Here is a 17578-nt window from a genome sequence, read left to right as displayed (position 1 = left end):
TCCCTTCCAACTTAGCTGCCTAATGTTAGACACCTATCCCTAAATTAAGCATCTGCTTATAGTAAGCTTTCCTAAAAAAGGGTGGAAGTAATAGTTCAGGTGATGCACGTTAGGAGAGCTGCATCTGCAGCTGGAAAGGAAGATAAGGTTATTCATCCAGATTATTGCTTTCATTTACTCTTTTAGGAAATGGAATGGGGAAACGGAAAAATACTATCAAGGTCTGGGTTCATTCCCCCTCTGCTCTTGATTTTCCAGGCGGTTATGAGAAACATTTTGTTATTTCTCTCTGCTACATAATGCTAGTGATGCTTCCAGACGGACAGGAGAACACGGCCATGGATTGACAAGAGCTTAGGTTGCATATCGTAGAAGCCAGAGAAGGATCTAAATCACAGAGAATCACAAAATTTTAGAGGTTGGAAGGAACCTCAAAAGATCATCTAGTCTAACCCCCCTGCCAGAGCAGGATCACCTACAGTAGGTCACACAGGAACATGTCCATGGGAGGCTTTTTTTTTTTTTAACATAATAACTTTGCAATAGATACTGAGAAAAGCTGGTGAAGAGTATTGAGAACATGTTGTATGAGGAATGACTTAAGAAACTGGTATTGTTTAGTCTTGGGGAAGAGGGGGCTGAAGGGAGACCTTATTACTCTCTACACCTACCTGAAAGGAGTTTTTAGAGTTGGGTGTCAGTCTCTTCTCCCAAGTAACAACTGGTAGGACTGAAAAAGTGGTGAGGCACTGGCACAGGCTGCCCAGGGAAGTGATGGAGTCACTGTCCCTGGAGGTGTTCAAAACATGTGTAGATGTGGCACTTCAGGACATCATTTAGTAGCCATGGTAGTATTGGCTTGATGGTTGGACTTGATGATCTTAGAGGGCTTTTCCAACCTTAGGGATTCTATAATACTGATTGACCATCAGCAAGTCATGTAAAGATCCAGTTTCCTAGGCAGAGGTGTGTGTTGCTGCTATGGGCAATCTACCATATCCTGTCTGTCTGTCAGCTGTCTGTTAGGAAATGTGTGGGTCTCCCTTAGGTCCTTTTGTATCTTTAACATGTTTCATGTACTGTGGGGTGTCAAGAAAATCTTCTTTAGTGAGACAGACAAGTGTCTCCCTGTGCCTCTGTTTCCTATCTCTAATATAATAATTTGCTGCACTCACTTTAAATTTCAGTTTGTTCACTTATTTCTGGGGAATAGTTTTCAAATTTAAGATTAGTTATTGAAGGACTAAAGTAATGGGGCAAGAGTAAAACACCTTTGATATATGGGAGTCACAGGCAGAGGACACCATTTGGAAGTAGTCCCCTGAAAACCTTGAAGTTTGGCAGGTTACCATCAGCAGCCCAAACGCTGGACATTTTGGTTGGGTATCAGATGTAGATACTGCTTTTTCTGTGTCTTTTTCTCCCAGCGTCTCTTTTTGGAAAGCGTAGAAATAGTTATTTCTTCCACATAATCTGACTTTCCTGAGACCTGTGAGATCCTGGACGTGTTCCTGTGTGGCCTGCCCTAGGTGATCCTGCTCTGGCAGGGGGTTGTTGGACTAGTTGATCTTTCGAGGTCCCTTCCAACCCCTGACATTCTGTGATTCTATGATTCTATGCTGGGGTCACCAAGTAAGAGATCTCACCACACCTGGCAGGTTGCAGGCTCTCCTGAGGTGACCAGAAGTTTATCTGCCTGTTTGTAATTCTTGCCACCAAGGGTCATCTCTCTGCTGTGCCCTGACATTGAGCAATGGCTGCAATTCCTTTTAACCGTGCCCTTTCTCTTCCTCATCTTTTAGAGCAGAGCACTTCCACTTGGCTAAACTCATTAACTGTTTAAATGTTGAGGTCTCCTTTTCTGTATAAATTCATCCAGCTGAAATCTCATGACTATCCATGACTGCATGTGAGCAGATTCCCCCTCTGTTGCCCAGCAGGTGCTGAGTGTTTATTTTTCAGCTGAAGAAAGCAAAAGTCAGAAAAAAGCTGATGTCTTCGTGAATGTGTGTCTATGGGAAAGCAAGTAATTGTGATGGGTTTGTGGATACTCATCTGGCAGTGTTACTGTTTGAGCTCCAGGAGTGTTTTTGACCATAACTGAAATCCCAGCCCTTTTCTACCGTGGTGATTTATCAAGACATTCGGGTCTGATAAGTTCCAAAACCATTTTAGTGAAGAATCAAAGCAGTTCAAATAATCCCTAGAAAAGAACCACGTTAACGTGAGGGACCATGCTTCCTGGATCACGCTTAGTCAGTCTGATCGATTATCAATGAAAAGAAGGTGTCTGAGCTCAGCTTGTTTCCCAAAGTGTTAGTTCTAGGCAAAAGGAGGGTGAGGGGACCCTGTTTCTTTGTCCTGAGCATTGATGTGACTGAGTTATTGATGCTGTAGGATCGGCAGCAACAGCGCTGGGTAAGAGTGAGCTATTAAACTCCTGGCAAGGGCATGCCAGTAGTTACATGGGCCAGTCGTCCTAGTGAAGGCAAATCACACTTGTAGACTTTATTTCACCAAATCTAGCTATGCTAGAAGCAAGTAAGCGCTGACTTTGTAGGGGCAAACGGAAATGCTGGTGTATGAGCTTTACCTCAAGTCACTTTGGTTTGGTAATTTTGCTCTCTGAGCAGAATAGATTTGTTCCTGTTCATGTATGTGTATGAAAAAGTGAGTTAAACTAACCTGTTCCTTTTCAGCTTGGCTTGCTCATATCCCTGTTGTTTCTTTCCACATACTTTGCTTTTCTTCCACCCCTATCTATGTGCTGTCTCAGATGCTGTGATATTGGCCTTTGTGGAAGTCTCCTTGGTAGCTTGGGAGCTACCCCTCTGTGGAAGGGTATCTCTCAGCAATGCTGGATGAGTCCACAGGCTTCCCAAGTGCCACTTGAGTACCTTGCTTCTGGTCATAAATACAAAGCTCGTGGTCTTCTGTGGTTCATACTGTACTGATGTTTTTCTCGCCTTATCTCTTACAGGGAAAAGTCATTGGAGATGCAAAACTACTCATGAGTTGTGGCTGCAGAAAAGGGAGAAACACTCAAGTGAAAGACTCAGATCAGGTCAGTCAATATGTACCTTAACTGGTGGAAACGAAATAAGATGTTAATATCTGGTTGATTCAAACTGTGCTCTTGCTTATCAGGGGTCCTGGGCACAGGGTCCTTGGCATGACTGACAGTGGTACAACATTTTTTGTTTTTTGTATTTGTTATTTGTATAAAAACCCTCAAGCAAGATCAGGGATTCGTTGCCCTAGGAGCTGTTAATGCCCTAGCCTAACTTATTCCTACCTGTTTTGTTTATTCATGAATTCTGATTCTTTATAAAAATGCACTCCAGGCAATGCCTTTCTTAAAGAATATTGCATTTCCTTGCTGTCTAAATGCAACTCCCTTCAGTCTCATACTGTAACTGCCTGAATGGGTGATGGTTACAGCGATGGTTGCATGCTTTTGTTCTGAAGTGACACCATCACTTCTTTATGAAAGTGCCTCATAACAGACATTTAAAAACTTTTTCACAAACTGATGGCCAGGTTTTTCAATATTCATTACCTGGAATGAATGGCCTCTTGTTCTAAAATTGGTCAAATTTCTGTGAGTGGGACCACTTGTAGGGTTCAGGAATTGCAAGAGAGGTGGACTGCGCCCTGAACAACAGCCAAGCTGGTGGTCTCTTCTTACCTCCTAACATTTTGGGCTTATTCAGACCAGCCAAATTTGTCCCTGTCAAAATTTTTGGTTATTATGGCCTTCTGGCTTTGTACCTAAAGACAAGTTTGAACTCGGAGATCATTCTTTCTGAAGATGAAACAAAATCTGATTTCAGCAGAGACGTCTTATAAATATTGGGTCATTCAATGTTAATTGTGGTAAAGAAGCTGATCTCAAATATCAAATAATTTTGCTCTCTAATATACATTGTGAACATCCTATGACCGAGTACAGACCTGAATCAGATTCAGGCAGTGTCCACAAAGCTCCAGGAACTCCCGGTAATTTACTGATGAGGAAAGAGATGAAGCGTCAGGAGGGAAAATGGTTCTGCGTGTTCGTCAACCCTAATTAATAACAATGTTTCTAAGCCTTGTTTTGTTAATGTCTGAGAAGATCTGAGAGCAGATCTATCTATCCTGCGGTGAGCTCTGTTGTGAGAAGCATTAGTCACACTTAAAAATGCTGTGTAGGATTGAGTCTTTCATTGATGTTGGCTTTTTTTTTTTAATTAATATTTTCAAAATAATGAATCCATTGTAATGAACTATACTATCAGTCCACTATCAAGACCAAGATTCATTTTTTTTCTTTAAAGAATAGCTTCCCATTCTCTCAGATACAAGCTTAATTTTCTCATGTTGAGATTCTAACACATCAGGAGAAAATGAATTAAGAAATTAAACACTTCTGCCAATTTTAGTCTTTTGTATTTTGATGTACTCTGGTTGAATCACTCTTGATTTACAGCAGAACTAGAACAGTATCAGACCATTTGTAGTAGAGATTAAAATTGAAATAGGAACATCTTGATTGCAGAGAAGTTATACAAAACACTGTCTTGAATAATCCCTGACTGTTGCCATTGATGGCAATATTTTAATTATAGAGTAGGGAATAGTTTTTGGAGGGGTAAGAAATCCCTTTCTCTTTTATGTTTTTTGGGACAGAGATAAGTTATTCTCTGCATTTAGTTACTTTCTGAAATCTAATTTCTGATATCTAGTTATGGGCTGACCATCTCAATAACTCTTTTTGCTCTATCAGCATAAATTATTGGGCAAGTGCTTGCACCAGAGGCTGTAAAGATCGTTTGTTGTGCCCCTGACAGGTCCCTGTCAGTATTTCAAGGGATGGGAGGTGGACAGGGAGGAAACTAGTAGAGGAGGGTGGGTGGCAGTGTGGAACATTTGTCTGTGAACGCAGGACCTCAGCCCAGCTTATAAATTATCCCCTGGGCCTTGTAGATAAACACAGACTTCTATGGTGACATCGGCTGGGAAAGGCAAACACTTGCCGACGATTGTCGGCTAATCCTTCAGGACACTAATTGTCAGAAAACCAAGGAAGCATTATTTTAGGAACAGCTTGTTTCAATTTGTGAAGGGGAAAAACACTGCACTGGATTTAATTTTATTTGCAGAGCTTTATCCCCTCCTTCTGTGTCCTGTCTCAGATTTTAAAGATTTACCTTCCTTATTGTTGTGGAGGGCTGTTTTGGATTTTTTTTTTTAATTTTGGTCTTGCTTTGTGTTTTCCTGTGATGCCTCTGTGAAGTTCTGTGAAAATGCAACTTAGTTTTCGTTTTCATGAATGTACAAATAAATAGGTATATGGTTCTTGTACCATTAGGTGTTTAAAGGTTTGGGACTAACTAGCTGCTTTTGATTTGAATTTTTGTTGGATACTTTGCAAAGATTTTTTTCATTCTTCCAAGTCATTTGGAAACTTGCAAAAGGTTCTAGAGACACTTCCCACCAGTCAAAACCCCTAGATGAACAAAGCCATGACTCCATTGCTGAAGTTTTCATTTACTGACATTTCTTCCGTGTCCCTCTAGAAGAGAAGGCAGCTAAACCTCCTTGATCTGAGATCTACTTTGCAAAGTCTGGCATCCAAAGGCACCTATCTGCATGATATTTTCCATGGTGCAGGTTGCTGATGTGTAAATCCTGTCCCCATCACTGTAGAGGGCAAAGTCCAAACAGGCTCACACGGGGCTGGGATTTCACAAAGAACCCAACCTTTGTGTTGGATTTGCACCAGAGCAGGAAGAGAGATGGATGGTCTACATTGTGTGGTCCCTGAGTCCATGTCAAACCCTACAAGATGAGGGCTAAGCAGTGCAATATAAACTCCACGAAAGCTTTGAAAACCTCCACCTGCTCTGAAGACCTAAAGTCCCGTCCTCCATGGATGGTCTTGATGAAGCTTTGGGTCAGTGAAGCAGGATGACTGAGAGGAGTCCCAAAACAAAGCCACTACTTGGCAGCAAAACCCCCATGTCCTCAGCTGCCATTGGCACCATTGCCGGTTGTTTGTGTGCTTTGTGGGAGTGATATTCACCCATGCTCCTAGGCCCAGAACCAAGTCTCTGCACCACAAACATCCTACTGTAATTGTAAGGTTCATGTATGCTCTTCAGAGTGGTTATTAGTTTCCCAGTGATTTATGCCTCCCCACAAATTATTATACTCTTGCTTATTATTTGAGGTGAGTTGTTACATAAGAATGGCAACCCTGGACTAGGATTTCCTTGTGCTAAGTAGTATATTCACATAAAGCAGGAAAGATGGTTCCCGGGGAGTCATTTCATTTATGTACTTTCTGAGGAAAGCAAAGTGTCATTTAAAAACAGAGAAAAAAAAAAAGTGTGGGCAGACAAATAATGTGCATATTATAGATATGCATAATGTTGAGAACCAGAAGTAGCAGAGTGCTCCATATTCTCAGCACATGCAGCTCTGCATTCTTGGGGTTTAGTTTTATTTGTATTATGTTGCTTCTCCCCAAAGGTAGGTGTCTCATCAACGTTTTTAACTGCTTTTACTCTTTGATTTTTTTTGTCTTTTTTTCTATTTCACTCGTGTGAGCTCAAGCGTTACTGAGAAGTCAGGTCCTCCTGTGTGTTTGTTTTTGGTTTTAATATGACAAATGTATGCCTCCTCTGGAAACGGTATCCAGGCGGCAGAGTAATTATTTAGTGAATGGTGGATCCAGTTCATGTTGGTGAGGATCAGATTAATCATTATTAATCATGACCCCTCCGACAGTAACCTCATCCCTTGCCTAAGTGCTGCTCTTTATTAAGAAGTAATAGCTATTAGGGGATGGCTGGGCCAGTGCTCTCATTGCATCGGCACAGGGCTCAGGCCTTCTGGCAGGAGGCAGAGGAGCTCAATTCAAAATTAAAAATAGATGCACAAGGTCCACGTTCCAGAAATGAAATAGGCAGCTTCCCCTGTGGGCTTCTTCAGCCTCATCTGAGTGTCCTCCTTTCCCCTGAAGTCTCCTGAGAGTTTGCCTCTTTCCAAAGGTTGAGTGCAGCACTGGGGATGAAATAATCTCTTTGATGCTTTTTCATTTGTCCACTTGATTTTCTGTTTTAAGCTTAGGTAGATCCCAGTACAACCTAATGTATGTGCAGTCCTTGCAAATGTAAGATTTTAAGGTTTATTGTAGTGGTTGTGGCAGGTTTCAACAGCTGATGAAACTGCAGATGCGCTTACCTCTCTGGGACTCCAGTTGCACCAAGCAGACCTCAAAACAACTACATTTTTTGAGGATTTCTGGTGTCCTTGAAGGAACACTGCACTGTTGAGGTGAGGCATGCAGCACTTGTTCACCTTGTGCACAGAGCTCTGAGGAGTCCAGCTCCTCTCTCCAGATCACCGGACTGGGGATTGCAAGCCAGATATGTCATATATCATATGTATTGTATTTTATTGTGTCACCAAAGATCTGCTAAGACTGGACAGTGGCTTGTTTCATAACTGTTCTGTCTTTTCTAGCAGTATAGATTCTTTTTAAGAAGGTGAGGCAGTGCTATCAATGGATGTCATCATTATTTCAGCAAAACCACAATGATTTAAATACTAGACTGAAACTGATCTCCTCAACTGCCCCACTCCCAAAGATCAACCTTAATTACTTTTTAAAATGTTTTCATTGACAGTGTGGAAATCCAGGACAAAACCCTTTAGAAGAAGCAAAAAAAAGCATCTTTTTTCTCCATCTAGTTCTTCGATACCTGGAGGGTAGCAGTAGAAAACCTGCCACACTCCTTTGATCTCTGCCAAAGTTGTTGTGGGAGGAACATTGTTTAATGGTTGAAGGAATGTATTGAGGAATAAAAGTACCAGCAAAGACAAAAGGACCAATACAAATTATCTGGTAAACCGCTGTCAAATTTTACGTGCTTAGGGCTACTGGTAATTTCCCGTCTTAAAAAATGGAGGGAGAGTTTAGAGGGGAGAGAAGGAGGGTAAAAAGTATATATATAAACCCACTTCTTTAAATAGCTGACTGACCTGGCCTGAACTGTGTCGGAGTTAAGTTCCTTTGGCAGCCGGGGCTGTAATATCTGTTGAGGGTGTAGCAGAGGCCTGAGACCAGGTTTTGGAGAATCTGCCTTAGCTTCCCTGGCTCTCCCTTGCATTCTTCCACTTGTCAGCAAGAAATGCACTGAAGCACGAAACGAGGGTGTGCAAAGGCTTCCGCACTCCATCCAAGCAAGTGTGGATCACACCCCCATGGTTAAAGTTTCTCTCCGCTAAAAGAAATGAGAGTAATAAAAATAGATGAAGGAATTGGCTGAGGTGAAAGAAAGCAGGAGGAGGGAATTGAGGGAGTGAAGAGATGCTGTCTACTATCTCCTACTCCAATTTTATGGCAGAGTTTGAATCTCCACTTGAAAAAAAAATCATTGGGTTCTACACAGGTTATAAAAAGCTAAAACAAGAAGTAAAGTACAAAGAGAGAGGATGTTAAATGTCTGAGGTGTCTGGACAGTAAAGCACCCTTAAAAATACTTTGTCTGTTTAATAGAACAGTCTAGGTGATCATACAAGGAACACGGGACTATAGGAAACAGTCCTAGATCACCCAGTCCTGTGAGATCTCGAGGAACTGTTACGTATAACACCACTGATAAATGCATCCTTTTTGGCACTGTTTACTATTAAAACAACCCTTGTAGCTCTGTCATTGCACTCATCCTGCCAATGAATCTTTTACTTTCTAAAGTACTTACTTCTATAATACTTCTGCGTCTTATTCTTGCTGCCATACTGGAGTGTTTTTCCCCCCATGATATAAGTATTCTCTCTGCAAGGTGAGCCACCTTTGCTTTTCCATTCACTTGCCCAAATTTTCTTGCTGCTGGTGGATCTGACTGTGAGGACAAGAGGTATTTGAACGAGAGACTCACTGGCTGCCTTTATCTGGACCTCCCAATTGTGTGCTTTGGTAATTGCTGAATCTAATGTTAAAAATCTGCATTCCTGGTGGCCAGTAGAGTTTTTCAGTTTCATTCATCTGCTGAGTGGCATTGAAGCAGTTGTGAAATGGAGGTTGGGTGGATAAGTCCCCATTCTTTCGATTTATGTAAGTTTTAGAGGGTTGATGTTATGAAAGAAACTTCCTAAATGTAAGCCTCTGAACAAAAGAGATTGAGGTTATGGGTGTCCTTTGGAAGTTCAGCTGTAATAGGTTTGTGTTGCAGTGGGTTACACCCCCCCTTCATACAATGCCATTGGTAAGCTGACATTTCTAATGACCTTTTATAATCACCTATTTCCTTTTCTCGCTCATTTTGTGAATAGTCTTGTACTCCCTTCGAGAGTTTTCCACCTTATGGCCTACTCTTAGGGTTCATATTAATTTCAAAATGGGTTGGGCTTCCTGTACAGTGTAGCACAGTGTAGACTGAAGTTCAATAGAGCCTTTCCTTTCTACAGGAAGGGGGAGGAGGGGACTAAAAAACTCTACTAAGAGCTGTTTTTTGCAGGGAAGGCTTCAGAGGTGGCAGTCAGAGAGCTGCTTTTTTTTTTTCCTGCTTTTGAGGCAGTTCTGAATGCATGCCCTGCCCCTCCTCAAGATGTGAAACTTAGGACTCTGACCTTTTCTAGTGAGTGATGATCCCATGGCACTTTCCCTCCCGAGTTGGAGCATGCGAGGCCTGGCAATGATGTTTTGTCCAGGCTCTCATTCAAAATATGCATTCTGCCAACTTGACTTGACCCTGCGCCTTCAGTGGGACACATTATTCACTTGCTGCCCTAAATTGCTGTGGACTGCCATCTTGCATTGATGGGTCCTTTGTTCCACCTTGGAGGTAGGTTCATTTCAGTGGTGGATGAAGGGAAACCATACAGTTTTGAAAAGCAATTTCAGACCTCTCTGAATGAAAAGTGCTCCACACATGAAAAAAATTAGTGTTATCAATTGTCATAGTCAGCCTCAAATCCTGAATTTGAAAGGGTCATTTAGACTCCTCAAAGGCAAGCGTGCAGCAGTGTGCTAAAAGAGAACCAAAGCAGCCAAAGAAAATGCTGTCTCATGCCATTTCAGGCTCTGCAATCCCAGAGAGCATTAATAACTGTTTTGTTGTTTTCACTGATCTCTCTGCACTGGCAGAGAGGGGAAGAGTCGGAAGAGAGAAGCTGCACTGCTGAGCCATGCCAAGTGGTCCCATGCCCTCCATATTAGCAGCTTACCTGCTGCAAGGAGGCTCGGCCAGGGTGGTGATGACATGCAGATGAATGAGGAAAAGGCACAGGTGAAGATTTGGACCTGTCCATTCGATTAAGGTATCGCAAAGACCATGTTCCCCCATCGCTCTCTGGCATTCTGGCTGCATCTGTTGCCTCTCCCACTCCGTCTTGTTCCCATTTTCCCTCAGCAGATGCCAATGTGTGAAGACATCATGGTAGGGTCAGGATCAGTCAGCCACCTTTTAGATGACAGATGCCACGAGAATCCAGTTCCCATCTACTTTGGGGTTCATGCAAACTGAACGGCCTGCTCAGAGCTGCTGAGAGCTGTGAGGTGCAAGGGAAGTGCAAAGGCTTGGTGGAGGATGGCAGATGGAGAGAAGGACCCCCTCGTTGGTTGGAGTGTTGTGCTTGCAACTTTGTGGAGAACTTCACGCCTCTCTCGGCATGGGTGCAAAATGCTACCCAAGCAGAATGGTGGCAGTTTGCACCCTCCTTTTACTCACATTGTACCAGAGTCAGTGTAGAGATGAAATTCAGGTCCTAAATCTCAGCAGGTCATCTGCTTTGAATTGTACCCGGTATGGTTGTTCTGCATTTAGCATATACTTGATCCTGACAATGCTTGATTCTTCAGGGAAAATTTATTTAGTTGAATTTTCCAGCAACCTAGGTGAAGATTCTTCCTGATTTTCTCGTGGGAGCTTGTTCTGGTTTTGGGTTGACCATGCTGATAGGAATATTTTTGTGTTGCTCTGCCTAAACAGCCTCTTGTTCCTTCTATCCTTTTACTCTTTGTTATATCCCACTTCATGGTCTATGCTCGTGCACATGAGTTTGGTTCGGTGTGAGACATTAGCAGCCTAGGACTGGGTTTAAAGTTTCCTTATATAGGTCAAAATCAGTTTTTAAAACATTACCTCCAGGAAACCACTTAGAAAGCTCTATCAAATAAAACTGTAACTCAAGTTGTCTTTGTAAAAGAAAAAAAAAAATCACTTGTGCAGGGGAGAAATCATTTAAGCTATAGTTTGAAAGTCTTTATAGCAGGTAGAAGTGATTCAGTGTCTACAGAATCAGCTCACCCTTCAGAGACACTGGTTCAGGCCCTCAGTCTGCCACAGGTTTCCTCCACAACCAGACATGAAATTTAATTCCTGCAAGACCTCAGCTCTCTTTATGAACCAGTGAAAGCAGCATGGATATCCTTTACATTAAAGACTGGGGAATACTTGGATATTAGCGTGGTGTAGGCCTTGCCTGAGGTAGGTTAACACTAGCTTGAAATATAGTGTGTCTCCTTCTAACATCCTGACAGAGGGATGCTTTATTATTTTTTTTTTTTACATGTTGTATCTTAAAAAGAACCAGACAAAAATCTTATCTAAAGTAGGGGTGAAAAAAAAGGAAATAAAACACCATGTGATTCACTGTGGGACTAAATCCCCTCTGCAACTGGTTCTAGCCTGGAGAGTATATTCACAGCTGGGTTATAAACCCTCAAAACCAGACAACATAACCTTAACGAACACAACATTACTAAGGCACTGCCATAATGGGATCATTCTGCTATGGCTCATGGGCACATTTTAAGTGTCATCAATTCAGTCTACAACTGTAAGCTGTTAAGTGCACAACTATTTTAGCAACTGCACCTTGCATGCGGGAATGATGGAATATTAATGGGTTTTCTTTTGTTGAGAAAAAAATGTAGAGAGGAAAATGAAAATCCATAGGAAACTTCACTGTCCTTCCTCAGGTAGTGATGTTCAATTTTGGAGGGCAGCAGGATCAGTTTGGCAGCTGAATATTGGTGTAAGTGGTTAGGAAATAGGCTCTCATTCTTGAGCGCTGATCTGTTCTGCAAAATTAGCCAAATAATTACACCTTAGTTTTCCTTCCTAGTCTTATCTCTTCAAGGATGTGAGTTATTTTACAGACTAGTCATTTCACCCTGTTGTTGGAACGGGTTAGACTCTACTCACACAACGTTGACACTGAGCAAATAGGGAACAGCTATGAGGGATGAGGCCCTGTGTTTTCTCCCACCAAAGATGCCCATCATGACTATTTTGATGGTTGATGTCAAGCCTTTTATAAAGAGTTCAAAATATTTTGCAGCCGAATGGGACATTTGATGACCTTACATCAGAGCTGGGGTCAGAATAAATGATAAAATTAACTTTTCCAACCCTATGTCCTCCTCAACACAGCGTGTGCTGCTTGGTCTTTTACCTTGTCACTTTGTAGGCATGGAAAAACATGTGATGATGAAATGGTGCAAACATTTCCATTTAGATGTGGATACTTGTGTTGTCACTTGGGTAAGTGTCCTGAGGCTGCCTGGGTATCAGTGTAAACAGGGTGCCAAGGAGATGCTACCTGCTGTGCATCAGCAATTTGTTCCCCGATGATGCAAGGTTGGAGATGTAGCCTCTTTGCAGGGCACTCCTACTATTTAGCTTTCGATGACTGACTGACATGTTGTTGAGACATCTATAGCTCCCTCTGCTCTGTCAGGAATTGAAGCTCTGGGTTGAACCACAACTATCTTCGTAAGGAAGTCAATTGAAGTATCTCTCTCAACATCCTCCCTAGAGGTCAATGGTTGTACTTAGAAAAACAAAGGAATGTTTCCTGATGAATAACAGCCTGCAAAAGCTTTTATATTCTCTTTTTATCATTATCAAAACATACTGAAGAGGCTGCAAGACGAAGAAACTCCCTGGCTTCGTTTTCGAGAAGCCGCTAGGATGAAGATAGGGCATTTCAAAATCAATACTGAAGCTTGTATTCCAAAGAGCAAATGGGAGAATCATTATAAGCTGCTTTACTTCTCATCTCTAATTCCCCATATTCATAACTTAAGCCCTGTCATTTGAATTTATCCTCTGTGGCCTGCAGTGACACCAGGAAAAGTCCTTCTTTTTAATTCTGTGGCAAAAAAAAATAACAACGCTGCAGGGTAGGATCATATCCCCATGGAAGTTTTGGGCTTAAGTGTTTCATGTTGGGTACCAGATTTTGCTAGTCTTCTCCCCCGCCCGTTTGTCCCCCTCCTTCCCTCTCTGCTGTTACACATCAATCATCCTCTTTCCTAGAGGCTAGGATACAACCAGGGTAATCCCAGGGAGTAAGGATACTGATACAGCCAGTCCTGCACAAGACCATTGCTCTGTCCTTGGAGATGCCATCACTAAATCTAATGATAGGCTTTTGCAGGTGGGTGAATTTCAGCTAAACTAGAGAAAGCAAAAGGGGTGGTAATCTAAGGACCCACCTTTGCCATTGTTGGGTAATCTGTTGTGTCTCCATCCACTTGTATTTTAAGTGGCTTTCTAAACTTATCTTTCCTTTATTACTTCTTGGTTTGTCTTATCATGGCACTTGTATCATCATAAAGTTTCCTCACCAGCAATATTTTTTAATTATGACCTGGAAATGAACCTTAGACCTGACTCAGCCAACCCAACTCACTTGTTCATAACACATAAAGGATTGGTGTTGAATTAACTAAAAGAAGGAAGGCTTCCTGTATAGGCTGCTTTTTGAAGAAAATAACCGCAAGCTCAAATGCTCTTCTCTTAAGTGGCCTTCAGAAGAGATTTTTGGGTTTGTTGGAGGGTTGGGGTTTTTTGGTTATTTTTTGTTTGGAAGTCAGGAATGTGTTTAGAGAAGGTGATATTAGTCACCTCCAGAAAAAAAACCCACAACAGCATATTCAGGAGAAGCTGATGAACAACAGTTGACTTCTGGCAAGTCCAGGCAGTGACAGCCTGTTCCAGCAGCACCATCTCCCTGTTCCTGTGTTTACTGAACCGGACTGGAGATCACATGATATTCGGCTGGCAAGGTTGGGAATGAACTTTGATGGGAATCCACTACTTTCTCTCATCTGCTAAGCTCTTGTTAAACCCCACTATTACTTTTTCTACCTCCCCTCTGGACTTTGAATTACACTGCAGTGAACATAGCACACGTGAGTAAGAGCTTAAGGTCTTGCTCACTTGGGTGGTCTCATTAAAAAAAAACAGGTTTGCTGTCTTGGCTACTGAGCCATTCCAAACATTGCTGCTATTTTTCTTCCCCCAGCATTTCTCACCTGCCTTTTTTTTGCCTTTTTTTTTTTTTAAATTCTTTCTTTTTTTTTCCATGCCCAATCTATTAATATGCATTTTAACCAGTTATCTTTGGAATGAAAATATTAACTGCATAGGAGGCAGCTTTTCTGAAGGTTCATAAAATATGTATTGGAGCTGGGAATATAAAATGCTCCCATTTTGTAGCAGACAAAATGTATAAAGTGCTGAGTGAAAATTGAGAGGGACCCAACTTAAACCTTTTGAAAATCGCTTCCAGTTCCAACGTGCTGTATTTATGTTGACTGGGAAGGCTCGATCTGGTCCAGATGAAGTCATCCGGTTGGGAGCACACGTGTCCGCGCAGAGCTGAGAAGAAGGGAAACTTGCACGATTCTTTGGGTCTGAGGTGCTGAGCAGTGGTGGGAGCGGGGCAGGCAGGCCATCTACGTGTTGATCCTGGCATCAGAGTGTAAGGCTGGAGTGGAACTGTTGTAATGGGGTTTTTTTTTTGTTTTTTTTTAAGGCAGACAGGACAGCGTGGCTTTTGTATCCTCAGCTGTTTACTGAGTAGGGTAAGCAGAAGCAAAGCTTGATGTGCCCTAAGAGTGAAAGGACGGGGGAATTTATCTAGGTAGGGGTGCCTGTGGTTACTTGTTCATATGACTTCATGCAGCAGAGAGCTGCATTTCATTTGCACAGTTCTATCTTTCAGCTTGTCGTCTTTAACCCTTGCCCTCTCAGCACCTGATACCTGCTCAGCACCATTTCACTTCCTCCTCCCTCTGCTCCTGCATCTTCTTCTAGTCCTCTCATCAACAAGATTAATAGCTCAGCCATTTGTCTCTATGAAATTTCACTTTTCTCCCCTGGAGCTCCATCTCCGCAGCTCATTGCTTCATCCCAGCGGGTGGGAAAAGATCCTGTGCCCTCCCCAAGAAGCCCCATCCTCTCCCCTCCTCGCCTCCCTGCCAGCAGCCTGTTTGCCAACACTTTGCACGAGGAAGCTGCCTCTATAAAAATAAACTGTGCTGAAATCTGAGAGACAGAAACTACGCCAGCCTCACACTTCATTATTGGTAATAGCAACCTATTTGATTTCCATTTGCAAACAGTAGCCTGCATATGTTCCTCACCATGAAGTCTGTCTCCCTGCACCATTTTCTGCACAAATTCAGGTTCCCCGTGCCTGGTGCTTACTCTGCTATGTGGTTTGCTTTCTCTGAGCCACAGACGTTCCTGCTTCATAACTGAAGTGTGGAGCAGCTGAGGGAACTGGGATGTTCAGCCTGGAGACAAGGAGGCTGAGGGGAGACTTTCTTGCTCCCTACGACTGCCTGAAAGGAGGCTGTAGCATGTGGGGTTGGTCTCTTCTTCTATGTAACAAGTGATAGGACACGAGGAAATGGCCTCAGGTTGCACCAGGGGAGGTTTAGATTGGGTATTAGGAAAAATTTCTTCAGTGAGAGGGTTGTCAAGTGCTGGAACAGGCTGCCCAGGGAAGGGGTTGAGTCACCATCCCTGGAGGTATTAGAAAGATGTATAGATGTGATGCTTAGGGATGTGGTTTAGTGGTGAACCTGGCAGAGCTAGGCTAAGGGTTGACCTTGATGGTCTTAAAAGTCTTTTCCAACCTAAATGGTTCTATTATTCTATTCTAAAATCCTGTTAAGTGACTGGCTTAATTGCCCAGTTACTCACAACCAACACAAAGTTATCACCTGTAAAAGACCCAAGTCTCTTCTCCTAGCTCTTCTTCATTTAAGATTTTGCTCCTTGCAGATGTCTTTTATTGTGTATTTACACCAGAGAAAGGCAGCAGAGACAGACCTGTAATTCCTTTGCTTCTCCCCAAAATGCACTGCCGCATGGGCATTGCGTGGAATTGGCTGGCCCTGCAGACAGCCTGGATCTCCAGCACTGCTATGTGAGCCTGGGCTGAGGATTTAGGATGAAACTTGGTGTTGCAGGAGATGTATCTATTTAAAAAAAAAAAAAAAAAAAGTAAATTGTGGAGGGAGAGAAGTAAGATTATCCAAGATCTATATCAGGAAGGTGAAGTTCTTTACTATGAGAGTGATGAGACCCTGGCACAGGTTGCCCAGAGCAGCTGTGGCAGCCCCATCCCTGGCAGTGTCCAAGGCCAGGCTGGACGGGGCTTGGAGCAACCTGGACTTGTTGGAGGTGTCTCTGCCTATGGCAGGGGGGTTGGAACAAGATGGTCTTTATGGTCCCCTCTAACCCAAACCATTCTATGACTCCATTAACATCACATCGCTGGACTTGAAGCCCGTGGGAGCTCCATCATTCACAGGGAAGGAGTTCTTATATTGGTCCTGCAAGAGGTAGCTGCACTGAGAGGCCCCCCGGAGGGCTCTAGGAAGGGTGGGTGCACCCTGGGCCCAAGGAGGAGCTGCCTGTATTGACTTTCACTCGATTTACTGGAGCAATTGAATTTGTCAGTGAAATGCGAGACGGGCTCAATCAGCTGTCACACTGAGACACTCCTGTCACTCTTGTCAATAGCTTCGAGTTTCTGATCCTTTCTCAGATTAGCTTGGTGCCAGAACATCAAATGAAAAGCTGTTTGGGGCACCGGGAGGGGAGAAACTCTAAGCAGTTACCTAGGAATTGGTTTACAGACTTCAAAGCGCTGTCAGGTTTATTCTGATGGCAGTAATGTAGCCTCGCATCCTCAGCCCTGTGTTCCGTTCGCTCGCAGATTGGGAAACAGGGACGGAAGAAGAATAGAGGCACCTCTCCCTTGAATCCAAATGGAATGCACATGGCCTGCCTCCTCTTGATGGAATAATTTTCTTATCTTGCCTTTCATTCTGAAGGACTCTTCTATGTTTCTCCTGGCATTGAAATGAAGCCTTTTTGCTGATAGAGCTGAGTCACATGAAGGCATCACCCATAACAATAGGACGAGGTTGTAAAGAGGGGGACAGGTGTGTTGCACAGAAATGATGGAAGGAGTGTAAGAGGAAGTCCAGCCAGCACATCTGAGCAATTTTTGACACTGCTGAGCCCCAAGTGAGCTTTTTTTTTTTTTCTTGTATAACATGGCAAGAGCTTTATAGCTCATTATGTTCTTCCAAAACATTTTCCTTGAAGTTAAACTGGCTGCATCTGGGACAGCCTTTGCTGGGAGTGTTTCCATCATGAGGGATGCCAATATGAATGTCTCTATTTACGGGAAGAATAACCCATCAAGAGACTTTTTTTTTTTTAACTTTAAGGATTTAAGAAATCTCTTTTCTCTGTTCCAACTGAAACAGCTTATG

General features: G+C 42.8%; 1 protein-coding gene across 1 annotated transcript in view; it reads left to right on the top strand.

Moving 5' to 3' along the window:
- Nucleotides 1-2980: 2980 nt before the first annotated feature.
- The window catches only part of LOC104274427 (SET-binding protein-like), a gene marked incomplete at both ends in the record, with an annotated part of 132490 nt that continues 117892 nt past the window's right edge, over nucleotides 2981-17578 (top strand). The window contains one exon of the mRNA XM_009870056.1: nucleotides 2981-3064. Coding sequence (XP_009868358.1) covers nucleotides 2981-3064 — 84 coding nt within the window. The remainder of the gene's footprint in view (nucleotides 3065-17578) is intronic.

This window comes from Apaloderma vittatum, unplaced genomic scaffold, assembly GCF_000703405.1.
Source record: "Apaloderma vittatum isolate BGI_N311 unplaced genomic scaffold, ASM70340v1 scaffold13340, whole genome shotgun sequence".
Taxonomy (NCBI): Eukaryota; Metazoa; Chordata; class Aves; order Trogoniformes; family Trogonidae; genus Apaloderma; species Apaloderma vittatum.
Note: the sequence above shows the minus strand (reverse complement) of the source record. Positions and strands in the feature narration are given on the sequence as shown.